Source organism: Choloepus didactylus, chromosome 23 (genome assembly GCF_015220235.1).
Source record: "Choloepus didactylus isolate mChoDid1 chromosome 23, mChoDid1.pri, whole genome shotgun sequence".
Taxonomy (NCBI): Eukaryota; Metazoa; Chordata; class Mammalia; order Pilosa; family Megalonychidae; genus Choloepus; species Choloepus didactylus.
The window spans coordinates 1,482,902-1,503,623 of record NC_051329.1 but is presented as its reverse complement, the minus strand read 5'-3'; the positions used below and the strand labels follow the sequence as shown (position 1 = coordinate 1,503,623).

The window sequence follows — 20,722 nt, the reverse complement described above, 5'->3', positions numbered from 1 at the left end:
GTGTTCATTTTCTCCTGCACATGCTACACCCGTGCATGTCAAGAGGGAGGCTGTTGGTGCACATCTGTGCTTTTCAGGGACTTATGCTCTGGGCCTCCCACGGGGGTCTGTGCAGTTGGAAGCCTCCTCTCCAGGAGCAGTGAGCTCTTCTGGTGACAGAAAAAGTAGATGTGGGAGCCTTTGGGGTCACAGAAGTTACAGTTGGACAGAGCTGCCTTGCAGGGGGTTCAGAAAAGCAAATTTCTCCCTTTAGAACTTGCCATTCTGCCCTTTGACATGTTATGGAATGCTGGTGGGACTTCCCTCATCTTCTTAACATCACACCTACGATCTAGTTTTTGTTGATCATTGATGTTAGTTCTTTCCTTTCCATGGGAAAAATGTAGGTGTCCTATGCTTGTTGAGTTTTTAAAAAATGTAATTGTACACATTGGCCTTCTGAATATGTCCTAAAAACAAAATGCTTTCCTTATTTTCACCCAGACCAAATTTTACAGGTTTGACAGGTATTTACACTTACCTGTCTGCAGTGAAATTGGATTTGCTTCGGTGAGAAATAAATACGATCTTCAGCTATCTACATTTTTGCTAGTCTTTTCACAGTTCTGTCACTTCCCACTCGGCTCCTCTACCCTTAGACACGCAAAAAAATAAAATAACCAACTTTTTTTTAAATAAAATGAGTATCTTTACTGGCATGTTTGCCATTTTCCAAAGCTCCCAGCAATTGTATGTAAATATCCAGACTTAAAAACGTTCTTATTTGAAAAGGTTTCTTAGGATATTGTATAGCTGGAAATAAATAACATAGACCTAACCAAACCATCTGAGGCACACTGTATCCAGAAAAATTCTCCCACTGGGCCTTTCTTGCAGGGCTCACAAAAAGGAAGTATAGTTTATAAGTTCCCCAGTCCCGGGAAATGGTAACTGTAAAGGCTACTCATCATTTCTTCAGTATGAGGAAGTAGTTTAATGTTGAGTGTTCAATAAATAGGAGTAGATTCTGATACTTAAAAACAAATATATATATATATATATATTTCATCTCTTTGACTTTAAGAAAATGATGATGTAATAGTCATAAACTTACCCCCAGGTTGTTTTATTCAGAACTGAAAGTGGTCATCTAATACTTGAAAAACTAAGTTTCTAGGCTTTATGTGCTTTTTATTGACTATCTGTACTAGAGTAAATTATTTTACATATTTTATTTTTACTTTTTAAAAATTTTTTTTCTTTTAGAATAGATTTCAGGTTTACGTGTTTTACATTAAAATGTATAATATTTTATATTATTTTTATATACTCAGCGCTGATAAGTGCAAAAATAAAACCTTACTTCTTAGTTTTATATCTTTCATTTAAAAGAAAAAATATAAATTAAGATTTTTCTGCATATGATTTTTACTATGATAGTAGATTACCAGTTTTACCTTAACTTGACGGAGTTAAAATATTCTACTGTGTGAACAGAGTTGAGTATTTTCATAACTCTCAAAACTTTTTTTTACATCACTGGCCCAGGCCACACAATATTAAAAATATTGATTTTAGTTAAATCAACCAAGTTCACTAAATAAGTTAAAACTTTGGTGTTTGATTTTATAGTTGTTTAGATAGTGTATCAAGGCAAAGTGCAACTTGATTACAAAATAAAAATAATTCAGAGTATTTATTTGGTCACCAATGAAGTGTTGCCTGGAAAGTCAATATGCAGTGACTGTTCTCGTTGATAACAAAGCCCTATTCTTGGGCTCAGTGATCTGAGGTGGATTTAAAGGGTCCCAGGTAAGAGACATAACTGAAAGGCCAGTTTTCCTATGGTGTCTGAATTCTGAGGACAGAAAGAAGTTTGTTGTTTCTTATTTTAACCTTTGCTTGCAGAATTCTGCCTCAGCTTTTGTTTATGGGAATGGCAAGTTTGTGTTTCATTTGGGAGTAGTATACTACTGGTTGAAGGTCTAGTTTCTCAATTCAAGCTCTTCTGGCACTGGATTTGAAGTGCACCTGCTCTAAAATGGGATGGGTTGGTATCCTCAGTACTATGAGTTGTCGAAGTATAAAAAATAACTGAATTTTAACCAAAATAGCTAAGTTGCTAATGACAGTGTGATAATTTTTTCTCTATCTGTCTTTTCAGATAGAATAACTCATTACAGGCATACTGTCTACATAGGACGTATCAGACTTGTTTCTTGGGCCTGAGACAACTTGATTGATTGTTTTAAAATGACTGCTGCCAGCTCAAAGTAAAATGCTGCATTTTCTAATAGTTCTAATTGTGGTAGGGTACTACAATTAAAATATACTTCCTTTTATATATTGAATTAATAAAATCCTATATAAAACATAGAAAGTTAAGATTCAGAAAGCCCTTTAACAGCATAATGAGCTTTCATTTTTATATATAATTATGTACAGTTTGAATCCCATTAGTTCACTATAGACACTAAATTGTAATTAACTATAGATCCCCATGGACGAATTACTCATAGAAAAATCTTTTGGAAAATATATAGCATCTCATAAAGCATAGTGATTATGACAAGGTAGTATTAGTGTCTTTTAAATCAACATTAACTTTAAAGTATAAGATTTTTTTCTCTTGGGTTTTCTATTTTCATTTGTATTTGGAATGTTGTTTTAAGAAGTTTTTATGCAGTTTAATTACCACCTAAAATTAAAATTCATTTTTAGTAGTTTAGATATTTCTAAACTGAATTTTTAAGATTAAAGTTTCAAATTGAATTTATTTGTAAAACTTTGTGGTAAGATTACGTTTTGTGTCAGATTGATTGATTAGTCAATGTTTAAGAGGTGTCTAAATCTATCTTCTTCATAGGCAACCTCACTCTTTGGGAGAGGTTTTGTGTAGATACTTGAATTTCATAATTTCAAGTCTAGAGGACCTATATGATAAAGATATGTCCCTTTAGGAATTAGCTCCCTAAGAACTTTAACCTCGGGGTGAAAGGGGTAGTTGGTTTGGGGATTAATATGACCTTTTTAACAGTTAGATTTAACATCCATGAAATATTTAAGCAAGCAAAATTGGGATCATATTTTAGTTTGAAATTTGTGGTTTGTTACTGTCCTCCTTTTCCTGTGATAAACAGCATAGCAAACCAATAAAAGTAATGAAGTTTGTCTCCTACTCATGCTGCCTAAAGGAGGAGATATGAAACATTAAGTTTCCTACTTAGCAATGTTTAAAATGCTAACGTGAAGACAGTTGTTTTATATTTTGTGAAATAAATAATAACCAAAGGTCAGATGAAACCAGCAGGGTGTGTGTCTGTGTGTAATAGTATAGGAGAGGGAGAGCTGCAACAGGCACCAGTCGTTTAAGAATTTGTGGGTAAAATCTGACCCGCGGTTTAAACTCGGGAGTGTCTCAGTGCTTAGAGCCGGTGTCCCCCGACCCTTGCTGCCAGGTCATCCATTCAGCTTGCTCCATTCCTTACAGACCTGTGGATGGTGACGCAGGTGGAGGAAGAGGTTAGAGGCAGTGGTGAAATACTGGGGAAAAGAAGTGATTTCTCAATATGATCACTGTCACTTAGATAAAATCTCTAGAAATTTATTGTTAAAAAAAGTCTTATGCCTTTATTTGAAAACAAACCATTATGATTATTTGGGAGGAAAAAAAATATCATTGTGCTTGAGAAATTTTAGTTGAAACTATTCTGTCATCTTTAGAAAGCCCTCTGTCATATTGCAGAGACGATTTTCTTACACACTGGAGTCCTGTGTCTTAGACACGGTGTGGCAGCAGTATTAAAAGCCTAAACAACAGGATAAAAAGCATTAAAGTTTCTCTAGTTAAAATAAACCTTAAAGACTTATCTGGTTTTGTTTACTGACCCAATTCTGAGATGGGCTTTTTTCCCCAGATAATTTAAAATCTAATAATAGCCACTTCACTTTAAAGAAATATAATACTAATAGCCACTGCAGAATGGCATTGTATTTCAGAGTTACGAATTTGCGGGCATTACAAACTAATTTATTTTCCTAAGGACTGAGTTTTTGGGTAGAGTTCGACATTTAAGCTTTCCATAAAGTAGGACAGCTTTGATTTAAGTACAGAGCTTTGTCAGGATTTAGTTAACCCCGAGCAGCCCGTTTTATTCTGAATGTGAAGTGTGTGCCTCCGTATCACAGACCCACAGCCTCCACAGGGACCCTGAGCACGGAGCCTTGTCAGCGCAGCTCGGCACTGGCAGCAGCAGCAGAGCACGAGAATTATCAGGCAGCCTCGACCACGAAAAGATTTGACTCCTGGAGCTCTTTTGAGGGAAAACCTGGTAAAATGTCAAGGTGTCTAACTGACCTCACCTTAATCTGTTTTATATCTTAGGAAAGGTCTGGGAGGGTGGTGGGGGGAAAAAACAATTTTATGAGGTTAAAAGCAGTTTGCTAGAGAATACACTAAAACTGGCTCTGGTTTTTCCTGGGGCAGGTTCATCCCATAGCTGTCGTATTTTTCCGAGAATGACTCGGGGTTTGCTCTTTGACACGGGAAGGTGGAATGCAGTTGGTCCTAAACTGATCTTTGGAACAGCAGCATGTGTTGGATTTTTTGCTTTTCATTGTAATTAAAATGATTCGATGTAGAATTTTTTTAAAGGACAAAATCAAACTGCTCTTATATTGTTTTTGAGTGGGTTGTCATGGAGACTGAAAGGAAAAAAATGTTTTTCCAGATTTCTGCTTATTGCAGGTCTTCCTAAAACAGTAATATTCCCAAATGAACAAAACCCTGAGATTAAAGTCCTGACCCCTCTCTTTTAAAGGGCCCTCCAGTAAGGACTTGAGCCCCAGGGGGAGGGTCTCAGGCTGGAGCTCGGGGACCGATTATTCCCGGGTCTTTGTGCCTCTTTTGGATTTTCTCGTTGTGCGAATAGGGAGACTCTTTTAGGGAGCACCTGAGAAGTAAAAGTGAAATATTAATGAATGGTTTTATATCCGTAAAACCTTGTAAACTTAAATTACTTAGCCCAGATTATCATGAGAATGGTATCTTCAGAATTGGATTGAAGATTTTAGGCTTCATGCCAGTATCCCTACAGCCAGTTCTTGACTACTCATGCTAATAAGCCACAAGATGAGTGTAAAGAAAAGAAATGTCCTGGTAATCCTCTAACTTCATTACCTTTTCGATTCTTCCCCCCCAACTAAACCTATTGCTAGTGTGCAGAACAAGTAGAAGTGAGTCACTTCATTATCTAATTTTGAAAGAAATATGAATGAGCTAAAAAATTTAGGGGATAAAAATGAGGAAAAGCAAGAGAAAGGAAGAGAAACAGCAGGCCTGAATTGGCCCTAAGTCATGTAATGAGACCTTGAGTAACAGAATTGGGTGCTGTGAAGCAGCGCCCCGTAGCCTGTCTCCTCGGGTAGCCGTGGCGCGGGAAGAGTTTGGAGTGGGAACGGAGACTGGGTGCGCCTCTGAGGCCCCACTGAGCTCTGCGTCAGCGGTGCAGTGAGGCGGGCTCTGCACAAACCTTGTGTCTGCTGAGCGTCCTGCACCTTCCCCTGGTGTCTGATCTCTGCCTCAGCGGTAGAAAGGGGAGCCGCCCCGACCCCGGGCCATCGCTAAACTGCTTGGCGTTCTTCCCTTCAGGTCGCGGTCCCGGTCCCCTCGGAGAAGAGCACACTCTCCCGAGAGGCGGCGGGAGGAGAGAAGCGTCCCCACTGCCTACCGGAGGAGCAACAGCCCCGGGGCCAGCCGGAAGCGGACCCGCTCCAGGTACGTGAGTGTGCGTGCTCGCAGACCCGGTTTCCTGCGCCAGAGGGAGGGTGGAGACTTGGGGTGCAAATGTATGAAGCCTGGCTGTAGACGACTGTAGGGAAAAGAGTTGCTTTGGCAGGTACAGAGCCCTTCAGTAGTGTTTTTACTGCTGTTACTGTGTTTCCTGTGAGTGTTTACTGTTAGTGTGTTCACTGCAGTGGAGAGAGCTAGCCAAATCGGCCCTGCAGTGCTGGGTCAGGCTGACTCTGCCGGGGAGAGGGTGTCTCCTGGCGATCGGTTCGCAGGTGTCTGCTGGGATCGAAGTCGACCCGCCGGGTGGTTGCTTTGCCCTCCCCCTTTGGGCAGCCTTGCTCGAGAGCACATTTTCCCACCAGCACCAGTCCTGAAGTCTCTGCCACTACTGGGTTCACACGCACAGCTCCCTGACCCTGTGTGCTGGTTGACGGTGAAAAGAAAGGAAGTGGAGGGACAAACGAAAAGAAAAACCCAGGATTTTGAGTCTTAAAGCACTCCTTGATCTCAAGGGAGTGGAACTTCTGTTCTTGCCTGCGTGGCCTGTGGTTCTCAGCCACGCCGAGGCTCCCGGGAGAGGCTGCCTGGGCCTTGGGGGTTCTGGACAGTAAGGAGCACACCCAGGTCTCTGGCCCCTATGACTGTTGACAGATACCTGTCCTGGCTGAGAGAGGCAGTGTGTGAGGCCGGCTTCCAGTTTCACTCCAGTAGAAGCCCAGCCATTGTGTCTAGTCTTGGTCTCTGATATCCCAGGGCCATGTCTCAACTGTGCAAGCTGTGGTTCCCCACACATCCCTCCATGGTGCCACAGGTGGACCAAACTCTCACAGTAGTGCTGGGGACTTTCACTGGCCCAGCTCTAACCTCAGAAAACAAGTTCTGGGCACTCTGCCATGGTGGGGACTGCCATGACCCCCAGGCCAAGGTAGCACGGTGATGGGCAGTGGCTTCTGTTCATGCCACCAACAGCACTACCCTCCCCCCGCCTGCCTTTGCTGGCGATGTACTCCCCTCCCGGTGGATCCCTAGGTCTCAGCCCTGTGCCCGGAGGATCCCCTCCAGAGGACGTAGTGCTGTGTGCCTTCTCTCTGAAGAGCAGTGATCGTGCCCTCATTTTTTGTTCCCACACACACAGGCACTGACACAGGCCCCTGGCACGTGGACAGCCTTTGTCACAGGGTGACTGAGGTGCTCAGAAACACCAGCAGGGAGTCATTGCACATCTTTAGCCCCAAATTCCCTAATCCTATGCTCCCAAGAATGGAAGGTTCTGTCCTTTCAGGGGTGCTGAACCTTCAGACAACAGCTCTCCCGCTCTGCAGGGGACATGCAGCTGACCAGCAGCCGCGGAGGTGGCTCCCTCACCCGGGAAATGCATCTCAGGAAACGCTTCCTAGGAAAAAGTTGCATTCCCACTAGCCTCTTCGTTAAACAGAAAAATCAGCAAAGGACCTGTAAAGGTGGTAGATTTCAGCTAAGGTTTCATGTAAGGATGCACTCTTTCTAAATTGTATTCCATGCCTTAGTGACCCCACACTAAGCATATGTGACTATTGTGACTATTCCATTATCGTGTGATAAAAATAGAAATCCACTTTAGATTCTGTTCCTTAAGAAGTAATCGTTTAACATTTGAAATTCATCACCACCTTTGATACATGTAAAGGGCATGTCTAAAAATTATTCTCTGAAGCAAAAGATCTTGTAACTGAAGAGTTCTTGCTGTGCCGTCAAATTAACCCCTGCATTAAAACAGGACATGGCTGGAACTCTCAGCTGACAGGAAAGGTACAAAACAGTGTCGTGAGCACCCTCTATACCTGTAACCTTTGTCTCAGTCCAGCAGGTGTGGGCATTTGGCCACGTGTATGCGCGTTCTCTAAATATATAGCTTTTAAAACTTTGCATAGTTCTACGTTGCTTTTTCTGAAATATTTGAAAGTAAATTCCAGACACAGATACACAAAAGTCTATATTCACTTCTCTCCAGTTTTCTAAAGTATGTCCTTTTCTTTTTTTTACTTTGTTTTTTTTTTTTTTTTTTCTGGATCCAGGATCTAATCAAAGTTATCATTCATTTAGTTATCATGTCTCTAGTTTGCATTCATCTCAGACAGTCCTTCTCCCTCCTCCTTTTCTTCCTTCAACATTGTTCAGAGTCCAGCCCTGTTGTATCATAGAAAGCAAAGTACAAGGTAAGCCTGGACTTGCCTTATCATGACCTCAGGGTTAGATGCATGTTGCATATTTTTAGCAGTACCATATAGGTAATGGCGAGACAGAAATCACATCAGGAGTCCCATTGAGGGTGACAGTGAGTTACATTTTTAGTGGCACCTTCCCCTTTTGGTCTGATGAGTATTCCGTGAGGTGACACATTGGACCTATGGGCGTCTGTGCACCCAGCAGCTTCCTGCTCAGTGGCTCCACCCGCTGTCAGTTATTACACTGGCGATTGCAGACAGTGCTTTTCTAATTCTGTTTTTCCTCCTCTGTTGGTTACCTGTCAGTCTTCTCTAAAGAAGAGCTCTCCTTCTCTACCTCTTTGTTTTATCATTACTTTGGACTCTTGGGTCTATTGGTAGCTTTTTTTGTTGTTGTTGTCATTGTTATGCAGTAATTCATTGCCATCATTATTCTGTTTGATGGTGGCATTATCTCAAATGTGGCCAGTGGGAGCCTTTTCAAGCCAGTCCTTGTGTTCTTTTGACGCACCTCATTCTTTGAAAGCTTCTTGCTTTCTGGCACAGCAAGATGTTCCAGGCTTACCTTGTACTTTGCCTGCTCCATCCCTAAGATCAGCTGTTTCTCCAAGGTGTGCTGGTTCATTTTTTGAGTATTTGGAAATCTAGATCAGGCTATGTTCTGGTTTGCTAAGGCTGCTGAAATGCAATATACTAGAAATGGATTGGCTTTTATAAAGGGGATTTATTAGGTTACAAATTTACAGTTCTGAGGCCATAACAAAGTGTCCAAACTAAGGCATCAACACAAGGATACCTTCACTGAAGAAAGACCGATGGCATCCAGAACGCCTGTCAGCTGGGAAGGCATGTGGCTGGCGTCTGCTGGTCCTTTGCTTCCAGGTTGCATTGCTTTCAGCTTCTGACTCCACTCGTTTTCTCTTTAAGCATCTGTGGGTTCTCACTTAGTGTGCTGGTTTGAATGTATTGTGTCCCCCAGAATGCCATTATCTTTGATGTAATCTTGTGTGGGCAGATGTGTCAGTGTTGATTACATTGTAATTCTTTGAGAGTTTCCATGAAGATGCACCGCACCCAGCTGTGGGTGATGACTCTGATTGGATAATTTCCATTGAGGTGTTACCCACCCATTTAGGGTGGGTCTGAATTAAATCACTGGAGCCATATAAATGAGCTGACAAACAGAAGGAACTCAGTGTAGCTGAGAGTGACATTTTGAAGAGGAGCTACAGCCAAGAGGGACACTTTGAAGAACACTCTGGAACTGAGAGAGGAGCTTCAGCTTACAGAGACATTTTGGAAATGGCCTTTGAAAGCAGACTTTTGCTCTGGAGAAGCTAGGAGAGGACAAATGCCCCAAGAGCAACTGAGAGTGACATTTTTGAGGAGCTGAAGCCTAGAGAGGAACATCCTGGGAGAAAGCCATTTTGAAACCAGAACTTGGAGCAGACGCCGGCCACGTGCCTTCCCAGCTAACAGAGGTTTTCTGGACACCATTGGCCATCTTCCAGTGAAGGTACCCGATTGTTGATGTGTTACCTTGGACACCTTATGGCCTTAAGACTGTAACTGTGTAACCAAATAAACCATCTTTTATAAAAACCAATCCATTTCAGGTGCATTTTTTGCCTCTGAATTCCTCATGCTTAGCACTGAAGTTGACACATCCATAAATATTTGATGGATGAGTAAGTTGGGAGTATACTAATAGAGTAAGGTTCTTATATTATACGTGAAATGTTATTAATTCATGGTAGACTTGGATAATTTAAGAATGCATATCACAATTCCCTAGAGCAACCACTAAAAAAGAGAGAGCTGTCACCAGAAAGCCAACAGAGGCTATAAAATAGGACCATAAAAATGCTTCATTAATTCAAGAGAATTCAGAAAAAGAGTGGGGGGAAGGAATAATTGAGACAAATAGAAATACAAATAGGAAAACTGTAGACTTAAAACCATCCATACAAATAATTGCATTAAATGTAAATAGGCTAAACAGTCCAGTTAAAAGGCAGAGATTTTAAACTGGCTTAAAAAAAAAATGAAAAACAAGACTTAACACTAAACTGTTTATAGGAGACTTTAAATATTAATGCACAGACAGATTTAAATTTAAAAGAAGGAAAAAGTTTTACCACGCAGTGCAGTAAGAAAGCTGATGTGGCTGTATTAACATGAGACAATATAGACTTCAAGAAAAGAAGTGTTACCAGAGATAAAGAGGGACATTTCATTACGCCAAGAGTCCATTCATCATGAGGACATAACAGTTCTAGAAACGAGTGCACTGAATAAAAGGCTTTGAAACTTGAAGCAAAAACTGACACAGCTAAAGGGACAGGTAGACCAGTGGACCACAGAACAGGCAGGATACAAAAAATTTAAATACCCCCACTAATTAATTAGTTTAGCCTAACCTAACTGACACTACAATCAACAAATGAAGACATATTTCTTCTCAAGTGCACATGGAACATTCACCAAGATAAATCATATGCTGGGCCATTAAATCAGTAAGTTTCAAAACTCCATAACAAAAAAGATACTATGAAAAATCTCCAAATATTTGAAAGTCAGACAACACATTTTAAATTACTCATAGCTCAAAAAAAGAAATCACAAGGGAAAATGGAAAATAAATATAAGTATATATGGATAATAATGATAAGGCAACACCAAAATTTGTAGGATGAATCAAAAAAAGCTCTTAGAAGGAAACTGATAGCTTTTAAATGTTTATATTAGAAAAGAAGAAAGGCCTGAAAACAGTGATAATATTTCATCTTAAGAGGTTAGAAAAAGAGGAACAGATTAAACCCAAAGTAAGTAGAAACCCAAAACAATAAAGGTCAGAAATCAACAAAATAGGAAACAGACCAACAGAGGAAATCAACGAAAACAAAAGTTAGTTCTTCAAACATTTTAAGAATTAGTAAATCTCTAGGTAGAATGCTCAAAAATGAAAGACCCTACAGACTTTAAAAGGAAAGGAAATAAATCTTATACCAGTCAATTTGACAACTTATATGAAATAGATGAATTCCTTGAAACAACCAAACTGACACCAGAAAAGGTAGAAAATCTGAATAGCCCCATTATCTGTTAAAGAAATTGAGTTTATAATTTAAAATCATTCCACAAAATTCCAGACCCAAATGGCTCCACCAGAAAATATTCAAGAAAGAAAGAATACCAGTTTTATAGATGCTCTTTCAAGAAAATAGAGGGAATACTTTCGAACTCGTTTTATGAGGCCATCGTAACTTTGACACAAAAAGCAGACAAGGAGTGTGTGTGTGTGCATGCACACATGTGTGTTTCAGTTTCCTAGGCTGCTCAAGCAAAATAACATACAAAGAGTAGCTTATACTTTGGGAATTTAATGGCTCACAGTTTTGAGTTCAGGAAAATGTCCAAGTTAAGGCATCTTCGGGACGATGCTTTCTCCCTGCAGACTGTGGCGTCCTGGGCTGCCGGCGGCCTTTGGTCCCTGGCGTGCCACGTGGCGGTGCTCAGGGCGGCCTCTTCTGGCCTCTCCCTTCTCTTCCAGCTTCCACCGGGTTCCACCTTCTTGCTTCCTGTGGCTTTCTGTCTCTGAATATCATTTCAGTTATAAAGGACTCTAGTAATAGGATTAAGACCCATCCTAAGTGAGGTGGGCCACACCTTAACTGAAGTAACCTGATCAAAAGGTCCTTTTGTCACACCCACAGGAACGGATTAAGTTTAAGATGTTTTTCTGGGATACACACAGCTCCAAACCATCATCTGTGTTCTCAAGAACATAGATGCAAAAATCCTTAACAAAATATTAGCAGATTGAACCCAGCGATTTATTAAAAGGATAATACATCACCAACAAGTGGGTTGTATCCCAGAAAAGCAAGGTTGGTTCAACTTTCCAAAATCAGTGTAATTCACCACATTAACAGAATAGATGAAAAAAACCATGATCATCTCAATAGATGCAGAAAAGGCATTTGCCAAAATTGATCATGTATTCATAGCAATAAGAAAGAAAAACCTCTTGGCAAACTAGCAATGGAAGGAAACTTCCTCCATCTCATAAAGGGTGTCTTTGAGAAACCTACAGCTAGCGTCACACTTATTGGGGAAAAACTGTGCGCTTTCCCCTGACATCAGGAACAAGGCAAGGATGGCTGCTCTGTAATGAAATTCATAGCCAAGCAAAAAGACAAGAAAAAGAAATAAAGGCATAAAGATTGGAAAGTAAAACTGTCTTTTTACATAATTACATAATATCCTAAGATATTCTTATTCATGGATTGGAAGAGTCAGTATTTTTCAGATGTCTCTTCTCCCCAAATTGATGTATAGATCCAGTGCAGTCCCAATCAGAATTCTCGTGGTCTTTTTGTAGAAATTGGCAAGCTGGTTCTAAAACTTAAATGGGAATGCCAAGGATGTGGATTAGCTAGACAACCTTGGGAAAGAGGACTTACACAACGTGATTTCAAGACTCAGTAGAAAGCAGCAGTGCCGAGCCAGTGTGGCATTGCTGAGAGGATGCTCGCAGGGCAGTGGGCTGCGATAAAGTCGCTTACCAGGCAAGTTTTAACGCAGGTGCCAGAGCAATTCACTGGGGAAGGTCTCTTCAGTACAACTTGCTTGAACAACCGCATATCAGAACAGAAGAAAGGGGAGGTGAACACCTGCACAAAAGGTCACTTAAGGCAAATCGTAGCCCTAAACCTAAAAACTGGAATCATAAAACTTGTTGAAGAAAACAAGACCTTGGGGTGACAAATTAAAATCTTCTCGAAAGGCACGTTAAGAAAAGAGATAGGCAGGCCCCTGTCTGGGAGAAAATATTTGCAGTGCATTTCTCCAAAACAGGGCTCATATCATTAATAAAAAGAAGAGTGCACGGATTCATTAAAAGCAGTATGGATGAAACTTTCTGGAATGATGGAATATTCAGTAATGTGATTGGGGTATGGGTTTGGTGGTGTATGCACTTGTCAAAATTCACCAAACAGTACTTAAGATCTTCGTCTTTTACTTTATATAAAGTCTACCTCAGTTTTTAAGTAGTGAATGACTAAATCAATCCTTGAAGCCTATACTTAGAAAATTTTGTCCTATTGGATTAAGTGTAGTAAAATTGTACCTGGTATACAGTTAAGCATTGGTTGCCCACCTTTAATTCATTTGTTTAGGCAGCCACATAAATTTAGCCAATTTTGTGCGTGGATTTTTATGGCCTGATGGAGCATACTACTAAATATTTTGGTTTTTTTATTTGCTGCCTCCTCTGACATCCTAGTATGTGTTAATAGGCATGAACATTGCACAGAACTTTGCAGTTTAGAAAATCGCCTTCCCGTACCCAGCTTCTGCGGCTGTGTATCTCCTGCTGAGGAGAAGAGAGGCAGCGCCATTTGTTAGACACTCTTCGTGCACGTCAGCGCGTCGGCAGGCCCTCTCGGCCGGGGCTGACGGCCTGTGTGTGGCCCGCCTCTCCAGTGATCCCACTTCCTGGCAGCGGAACTTAACTCTGGCAAGCCTCTGCTCGTCTTTAATGAGCCAGAACTGGAAAGCCACATGCTTGGCCTTGTTGATGCATCAGTTGCTTTACTGGTCCCACCGTAATAACTCACCCCATGGAGGACAGTAGCGGGGCTGGACGGAAGGACCAGGCCCCAGCAGCCAGTCAGACATGCTGAGAGAGCAGGCCTCGGGCCCCCAGCCCCATGGTACTGTGCTGTCTGCTCCTGGGCTCACGTGCTGCAGGCAGTGAACATGCAGTGGTTTGGAGGGGACCCTGGGTTTGCACCTGCTGGAGGCAGCCCTAGACGCTCAGGAGGAAAGGGCACCAGTTGGTGCTGGGACTTGACAGGGAACGGGACCCCTGGAGGCTGGGGTACCAGCATGCGGGGAGGCTGGAGGCCCGTGTTGCCAGTGTATTCCATGCTAAAAGGGGAAGAGGCAGAGTCTGATTGGCTGTTGTCAGTACAGTGATGGCTGCACTGAGGGAGGCTGGGGGCACTGCCATGTTCTGGGGAAGTGGTGTTTGGACTTGGGCTCTGGCGCTGAAGATGGTCAGATTTGGGGAAGGTCAAGCTGAGAGGACTTGCTGCTGTTTAACTAAAGTATAAAGCCAGGCCTAGCAAATGCCTGGCCCCTGCATGTTGAGAAGCCTCCCCCCCTTGCTGGAGCCTGATGCACTCAGACCCGCACACTCTGGGCGCAAGGCCCCTGCCACCAGGGCAGTCTCTGGGGAGCGGGGTGGCTGCTTCCTGAGAGCTCGGACAGGACGGGACTGCTGCACTGAGCAGTCAGGTGGGGCACTGGGTGTCGGGCAGGCCACCTCTCCCAGCAGCACCGGGGCTCTGTTCTGGGGTACTTGGCCCTCATCTCTGGGCACACGGGCAGCAGCCCCCACAGTCAAGGGGTGGAGGGGGGGGCCCTGGGCAGTCTGTTCCCCGCTTGGGCCATCAGCGCCCTCTCCGCTGGGCTTGTCCTCTCGGGGATGCAGGCCAAGCTTGTGCATTACCTTCGTCATCTCCCAGGGAGCCATGTGGCTCCGGCCCACATTGCAGATGTCTTTTCGGTCAATGGAGTGCTTTCTGGAGCCAGAGAAATGATTTTCAGTGTGCTGCGGAGGTTGGGGTCCGATTTCTATGATGCAGCTCCCAAACTACCCTCTCTGGGTTTCCCGCCCTCAGAGTCACGAGGGGCAGGCGGTTCTGACTCCCAGGCGCTGTGCCCGTGGGGCGCGGGTTGGCTGGTCTGCCCCGTGGGCTGTGAGTGGTTTCAGCAATGGCTTCCACACGCACACAGCCATTCCTTACCCTTCTGCCTGCAGGTCTCTGCTGGCACTCACTCTGCATGTTGGTAAATCCTCATCAACTCAAAGTGGAAGAACAAACACAGATTTTACATTTTCCTTTCAAAACAGCAGCTTGGTTATTTTTTTTAGATAAAGTTTGGCTTTTGATGACTCATTTCTGGGTAATTCAAGGTCCATAAACCTTCCAGAAGAAAAACTGAAAGCTATTCTAAGTATTTATCAGATGCTCTTAAATCCATTAGTAAGGGAGTTTTCTCCACTGACCAGCACCCTTAGTGCATGCCGGTCTCCGCTCCACTTGGCCCTTAGCGGGCTAGAGGCACAGAGAGGCTGCTGCAGTGCCTGCGCTCGCCGGGCACTGGGCTCAGGCTGTTTTCAGGGTGTTCCTCGGGGGTGCAGGGGGAGGCTCCTGGTGGCTCCAGTGGACATGGAGGGATCCATGTAGGAAGCCAAGGACAGGTTGTCCAGATGAGAGAGAAGGATGGTCTTCAGGCCTGGAAAGGAAAAAAATGGAATGGGGAAACATTTCTGAGCTGTAGTCAACAGGATCTGTGATGTGTCATATGTAGGGAGTTGGGGACAGCGCAGTCAGAGGTAGGGACAGGGTGGGGATCCTGGCCCGCCATGGGGCAGGGGTGTGTGGCATCCGTTTGGGGGTGGCAAGTTTACGGTATCTTTTCTGAGCCTGGGAACCGTTGGAAATGGAAGCCTGTTCAGCAGTCCTAACCTCAGAACCAGTCAGTCCAAGAGAAACTCCAGACTTTCCTGTATGTAATACCTGATTTTAGTAATCTTCCATTTTCTTTTGGGAAACTTGTTAAGTCAGCATAAATGAAAGGGCAGTTATTCCGGTTTGCTAATGCTGCCATTATGCAAAATACCAGAAATGGATTGGCTTTTATAAAGGGGGATTATTTGGTGTGCTGGTTTGAATGTATTATGTCCCCCAGAAAAATGTATTATGTCCCCCAGAAAAAGCCATATTCTTTGATGCAGTCTTGCTGCTGATTAGATTTGCATGGAAATGCACCCCACCCAACTGTAGGTGATAACTAATGAGATATTTCCATGGAGGCGTGGCCCCACCAATTCAGGCTGGGCCTTGATCAGTGGAACCATATAAATGAGCTGATAGGAAGAGGGAACTCAGTGCAGCTGTGAGCGACATTTTGATGAGGAGCTACAGCCAAGAGGGACACTTTGAAGAAAGCCCAGGAGCTGCAGATGAGAGACAGTTTGAAGACGGCCATTGAAAGCAGACTCTTGCTCTGGAGAAGCTGAGAGAGGACAAATACCCCAAGTGCAAATACCTCAAGTGCAACTAAGAGTGACATTTTTGAGGAACTGCAGCCTAGAGAGGAACATCCTGGGAGAAAGCCATTTTGAAACCAGAACTTTGGAGCAGACGCCAGCCACGTGCCTTCCCAGCTAACAGAGGTTTTCCGGACACCATTGGCCATCTTCCGGTGAAGGTACCCGATTGCTGATGTGTTACCTTGGACGCTTTATGGCCTTAAGACTGTAAGTGTGTAACCAAATAAACCCCCTTTTATAAAAGCCCATCCATCCTGGTGTTTCGCATTCTGGCAGCCTAGTAAACGAGAACATTTGGTTACAGATTTACAGTCTTAAGTCCATGGAGTCTTAAGGCCACTCAGTGTGTGTGAAGGACTAGGCTCCCTTCACTGAAGAGCTCCCTTGGTGTCTGGGAAACCTCTTTCGGCTGGGAAGGCACGTGGCTGGCATCTGCTCCAGGGTTCTGGTGTCAGAATTACTTTCTTCCAGGACGTTCCTCTCTTGGCTACTGGGCATGTTCTCTTAGTTTTTCCCAGGCAAATTCTGGGCTAGCAAAAGTCTGCTTTCAATGGCCGTCTCCAAAATATCTCTTAGCTGCTCTGAGATCCTTCTGTTTGTGAGCTCTTCTGTAGGACTCCAGTGACTAAATCAAGACCCACCCTAAATGGGTGAGGCCACATCTCCATGGAAACAACTTAATCCAAATATCCCACACGATTGGATTAAAAGATCATGGCTTTTTCTTGGGGGACATAATATAACCAAACCGGCACAGCAGTATAATCGCTGCCTTTGGTTGGTCATCTTATGTATTTTCAATGCAGATAAAGTGCTATTTTAAGTACTGTACGCATTTTATTTAAGGTGCTTAAATGAACTGTAAACAGGGACAAAAGCTTCCTTCCACAGAGAAATCTGTTCTCATTTTATTTCCAGATGATTGTTGTTAAGCCTATCAATTATTTTGCTAAATCCATCAATTGCTAGTTTAAAAAATTAGATATAACTTTAAAAAGAAATTAATGCACATAGAGAGGTTAAATCACTTATTTGTCCATTGAAAAACATTTATCTGAAAAATACTTCAGACCCCAAATTTACTCATTAATGCTCTGTGCTTTGTCTCCAAATCACACTCAAGTTTTTCTCATGAAAATGTTTTCCTTTCAGAAGTCCCCATGAGAAGAAGAAGAAAAGGCGGTCAAGGTCACGGACCAAGTCCAAGGCCCGCTCCCAGTCGGCGTCCCCCAGCAAGCCGCCCGCACACCGGCACTCGGGCCACTCAGCCAGCGTCTCTCCCGCCGAGAGCCGGGGCTCCAGCCAGGAGCGCTCCAGGTAGCGGCCCCTTCGCCCACTTTTTGGGGTGCTGTGCCCGCGTCTGTGTGTCAGTCCTTTTCCACTGGTGCTGGGGGTTGGCCTGCGGCAGGGAAGGAGGTTCTCGAGCACAGAGCCGAGAATGGGCAAACCGGAATTGCTGGGATGCAGGCCCTTGGTTGCTGGGAGCCCAAATCCTTCCTTTTGCCTTGGCCCACCCCACCCTCACCTTTCCTTGGGCAGAGGAAGTCCCGAGGTGGCCAGTGGAGAGGCCCACGAAGGAGCCACCTCGGGTTTCCTCCTGCCTGCAAGTCCGTCAGCTGTGAGGTTGTCCTGGGTTCAGCCATTGCACGTGTTGGAGAGGCTGGCTGCTCGGCCCCCAGGAAGTGCAGTAGTTGCAATTGCTTGGCTAATTGCCCACTCCTTGGGTTTGCAGCAGTGCCCCCTGAAAGGTGAAGTCAGCTGGGAAATGGTATCTGGTGGGGATGCAGCCGTGCTCTCGGAGCCGGTCACTGCAGACCAGGCCAAGCTGGTGCCCTGCAGTCAAGTCCACCGGCCCTGGGCCAAGCCACTTCAAATATCTCACTCAACTTTAACAGTGTGTTAAAGCTCTAACATCTCTCTTTCCATTAGGGGAGTTTCTCAGGAAAAAGACGGTCAGATCTCTTCAGCTATTGTTTCTTCTGTGCAAAGCAAAATAACTCAGGTAAAATCAGTAGGCTCTCCCGTCCCCATTCTGCGTTTTCCAGAGGGCCCTCATCTGCCAGGTGGGCTTTCCCTTCCACTGACTTCCAGCGTCCTCTCTCGTCGGCACTGGCATGGGGTATGGCCCAAAGAGCACTGACAGGGGTGGGAGTCTGGCCCCCAAACTGCCGTACCCAGGTGGCCTCATTTCTGCGGAGTAGGCCTGGGGCCTGGAGCCGGGCCTGTCCTCCTGCCAGCCTTTGCGGGGTCACAGCACTGGCAGTTTCGTAACAACTTAGAGGAGCGACTTCAGCCTCAGTGAATCCCTGCCATTCTTTAAACAAAAGAGGCACCTCGCCAAGTGGTCTTTTGTTTGATGTAAGAAAGAAACTGCTCTGCTGCTTGGGTTGTCCGGCTACCATGTCTTTGTGGAAAGCTTACCAGGCTCTCTCTGTCCCGTTGTGCACAGGATCTGATGGCCAAAGTCAGAGCGATGCTCGCCGCCTCCAAAAACCTGCAGAGCAGTGCCTCCTGAGTCACCCTCGAGGATGGTATCCCCCTTCTGGTCGCAGTGGGGTGTGTGTCTGAGATCCCAGAAATCAGAAGTGCTGAAAAGCTTGTTCCTGTACAGATCCATTGCAGAATACTGTCCAGATTTTCCATCCTGGGACTCCCTTGGACACTTGGTGGTTTTTGTAAATTAATTTTTGATGACATTTTCGGTTTAAGATTTTTGACCAGCAGTCTCTTACCTGTATATTTGTAAATAATATCATGTTTCAGTGAAAGTGTATTATCAAATAAAATGGGAGGAAAACACCTTTTTTAGCTAGCAGTCTGGGGGCAGTCTCTTCCTTGTCTGGCTTGTGACTTTGATGCTCCCATCTGGCCGCCTGCCCTCTGACGCTGGCGCTTGGCTGCGTGGGATTCACCACCTTCCGAAGAGCAGCCGCTTGACCCGCATCCTGTCCGTCCCCGTCTCCAGGCTGTGGCATGTCCCACTCCTGGCCACTCAGGCTTGCAGGGCACTGGCGAGGCAGAGCTTGGGAAATAAGCCACTCACAGCCATCTTCACAGCCCCCAGAGAGAGCATTTGGAGAGCAGCAGGCACTCGAGGGCACCCAGGAGCACCTGGATCCAGCTGTGCCTGAAGTCAGCCAGCCTTCTCCCTGGTCTGTCGGCTGAAAGCATTCCCTTTCTGATTGAGCCATTCCAGGTGGTTTTCTTTCTTTTGTATTCAGAAAGTCTCAACTAATAACATTCCTCAAGAGCCACAGGTGTCCTGTAGTAAAAAGTCTCTTTATTCACTTGAGCTGTGTCCAGCTCAGCCCCCTGGTCACTTGCCTGGTATTGAAATTGTCCTTGAGATGCTCTCTGATCCCTGCAGGTTCCAGCCATGTGGGAAGTCTGTTTGTTGTATTGCTCAGGATTCCAGGCCACAGGAATGGTCACTTTGCAGTACCAGGCTGCGCCAGGTCAGCACAGAAGATGCTGGCTCTCTACCCTTCCATTTTATTTGAAACGCCAAAATGAAGGCTTGCTGACTTATCCCTGATTCAAAGTTCAGAGCAGTGTTTTCATCCTCGTAATAGGAAAGTTCTTCTGTGTATCTAACTTAAATCCCTTCTATAACAGCATCATGTTTCATCTTAACTCTGTCAAGGCACCAAAATCAGAAACTGAAATTTACCATTTGTTTTCCTTCTTTTAAAATAGAATCCCCCCGAGCTCACTTCTCGTGGGAAACACAGGGCCTGGCGCTGGCAGCTGTTGAGGGCAGCAGAGGGGGTGGGAGGGCACCCTGAGCACGGGCGCGGCCCGGGGAGGCTGCGGAGACAGGCTTGCGTGGAAGAGGCTCCCTGGGAAGGCAATGCTGGCCTTGGGAGAACTGCCGTCCCAGAACCCAGGAGCAGGGGGAAGGCCTCAGCTGTCAGCCAGTCCCCACACCAGCACACACTCGAGAGAGAGAGAGAGAGAGGTCTGTGCTTTCTTTACCTGCTGATCTTTGAAGCGGGGCCACATCAGTCATTTTGAACCTCCTTCCTCCAGGGGCCATAATTGTTCATTCCACAAACAGGCCGCATGCCACGTGCCGGGCCTGGGAGCTCTCATCCTTGGGTGTGCTCGTCTCCGCGGGGTGAGAAGGGTCGCTGCCTCAGCAGGACATCCCCTTCCAGAGGGCAGAGCCCTGCAAGTGCCAGTGCTGCGCCAGAAGGCACAGGTATTTTACACTTGGACACAATAAAAAATTGCCTCCCAGAAATAGCGTACTCCCAAACTTTTCATCTTTGCTGAATCAGAAAAATGAAAGTTCTCCCACTTTAACTTCATTTCTTAAGAGCAAGATGGGGCAGCTTCTCTTAGGTTGATGGATGTCCTGTTTCTTCCTCTGTGGCCCTCACCCTTGACCTGCTGTGGACCAGCGTGTGTCCTAGTCAATTGTGAGCGCTCGCTGCATTTGAAGGAAGTTAGTCTTTCTGTCTTCTCCTGGCAGTACTCTTGTCCCAATGTATAGCTTCTTTTTTGACTTTGTTTATAGGTGTCTTTGATGTGTGAAAATTGATTTTGTGGCCATCAATCGTTTTTATTGTGGCTTCTGGGTTTTTGTCCTGTTTAGACTGGACTTGGGCATGCTGA

The 20,722-nt window shown here is 44.7% G+C and overlaps 1 protein-coding gene across 6 annotated transcripts in view; it reads left to right on the top strand.

Annotated features, from left to right (window-relative positions):
* The window catches only part of LOC119519150 (splicing factor SWAP), a 101,765-nt gene extending 82,845 nt beyond the window's left edge, over positions 1 to 18,920 (top strand). For 3 of the 6 annotated variants that reach the window (XM_037816617.1, XM_037816621.1, XM_037816620.1), the window contains exons 15-19: positions 4,168 to 4,323; positions 5,630 to 5,755; positions 17,258 to 17,422; positions 18,035 to 18,107; positions 18,555 to 18,920. In XM_037816617.1, the coding sequence (XP_037672545.1) occupies positions 4,168 to 4,323; positions 5,630 to 5,755; positions 17,258 to 17,422; positions 18,035 to 18,107; positions 18,555 to 18,620 (586 nt within the window). In that variant the 3' untranslated portion in view covers positions 18,621 to 18,920. The remainder of the gene's footprint in view (positions 1 to 4,167; positions 4,324 to 5,629; positions 5,756 to 17,257; positions 17,423 to 18,034; positions 18,108 to 18,554) is intronic. The other 3 variants (XM_037816619.1, XM_037816622.1, XM_037816618.1) reach the window with 2 other exon arrangements.
* The last annotated feature ends 1,802 nt before the right edge of the window (positions 18,921 to 20,722 follow it).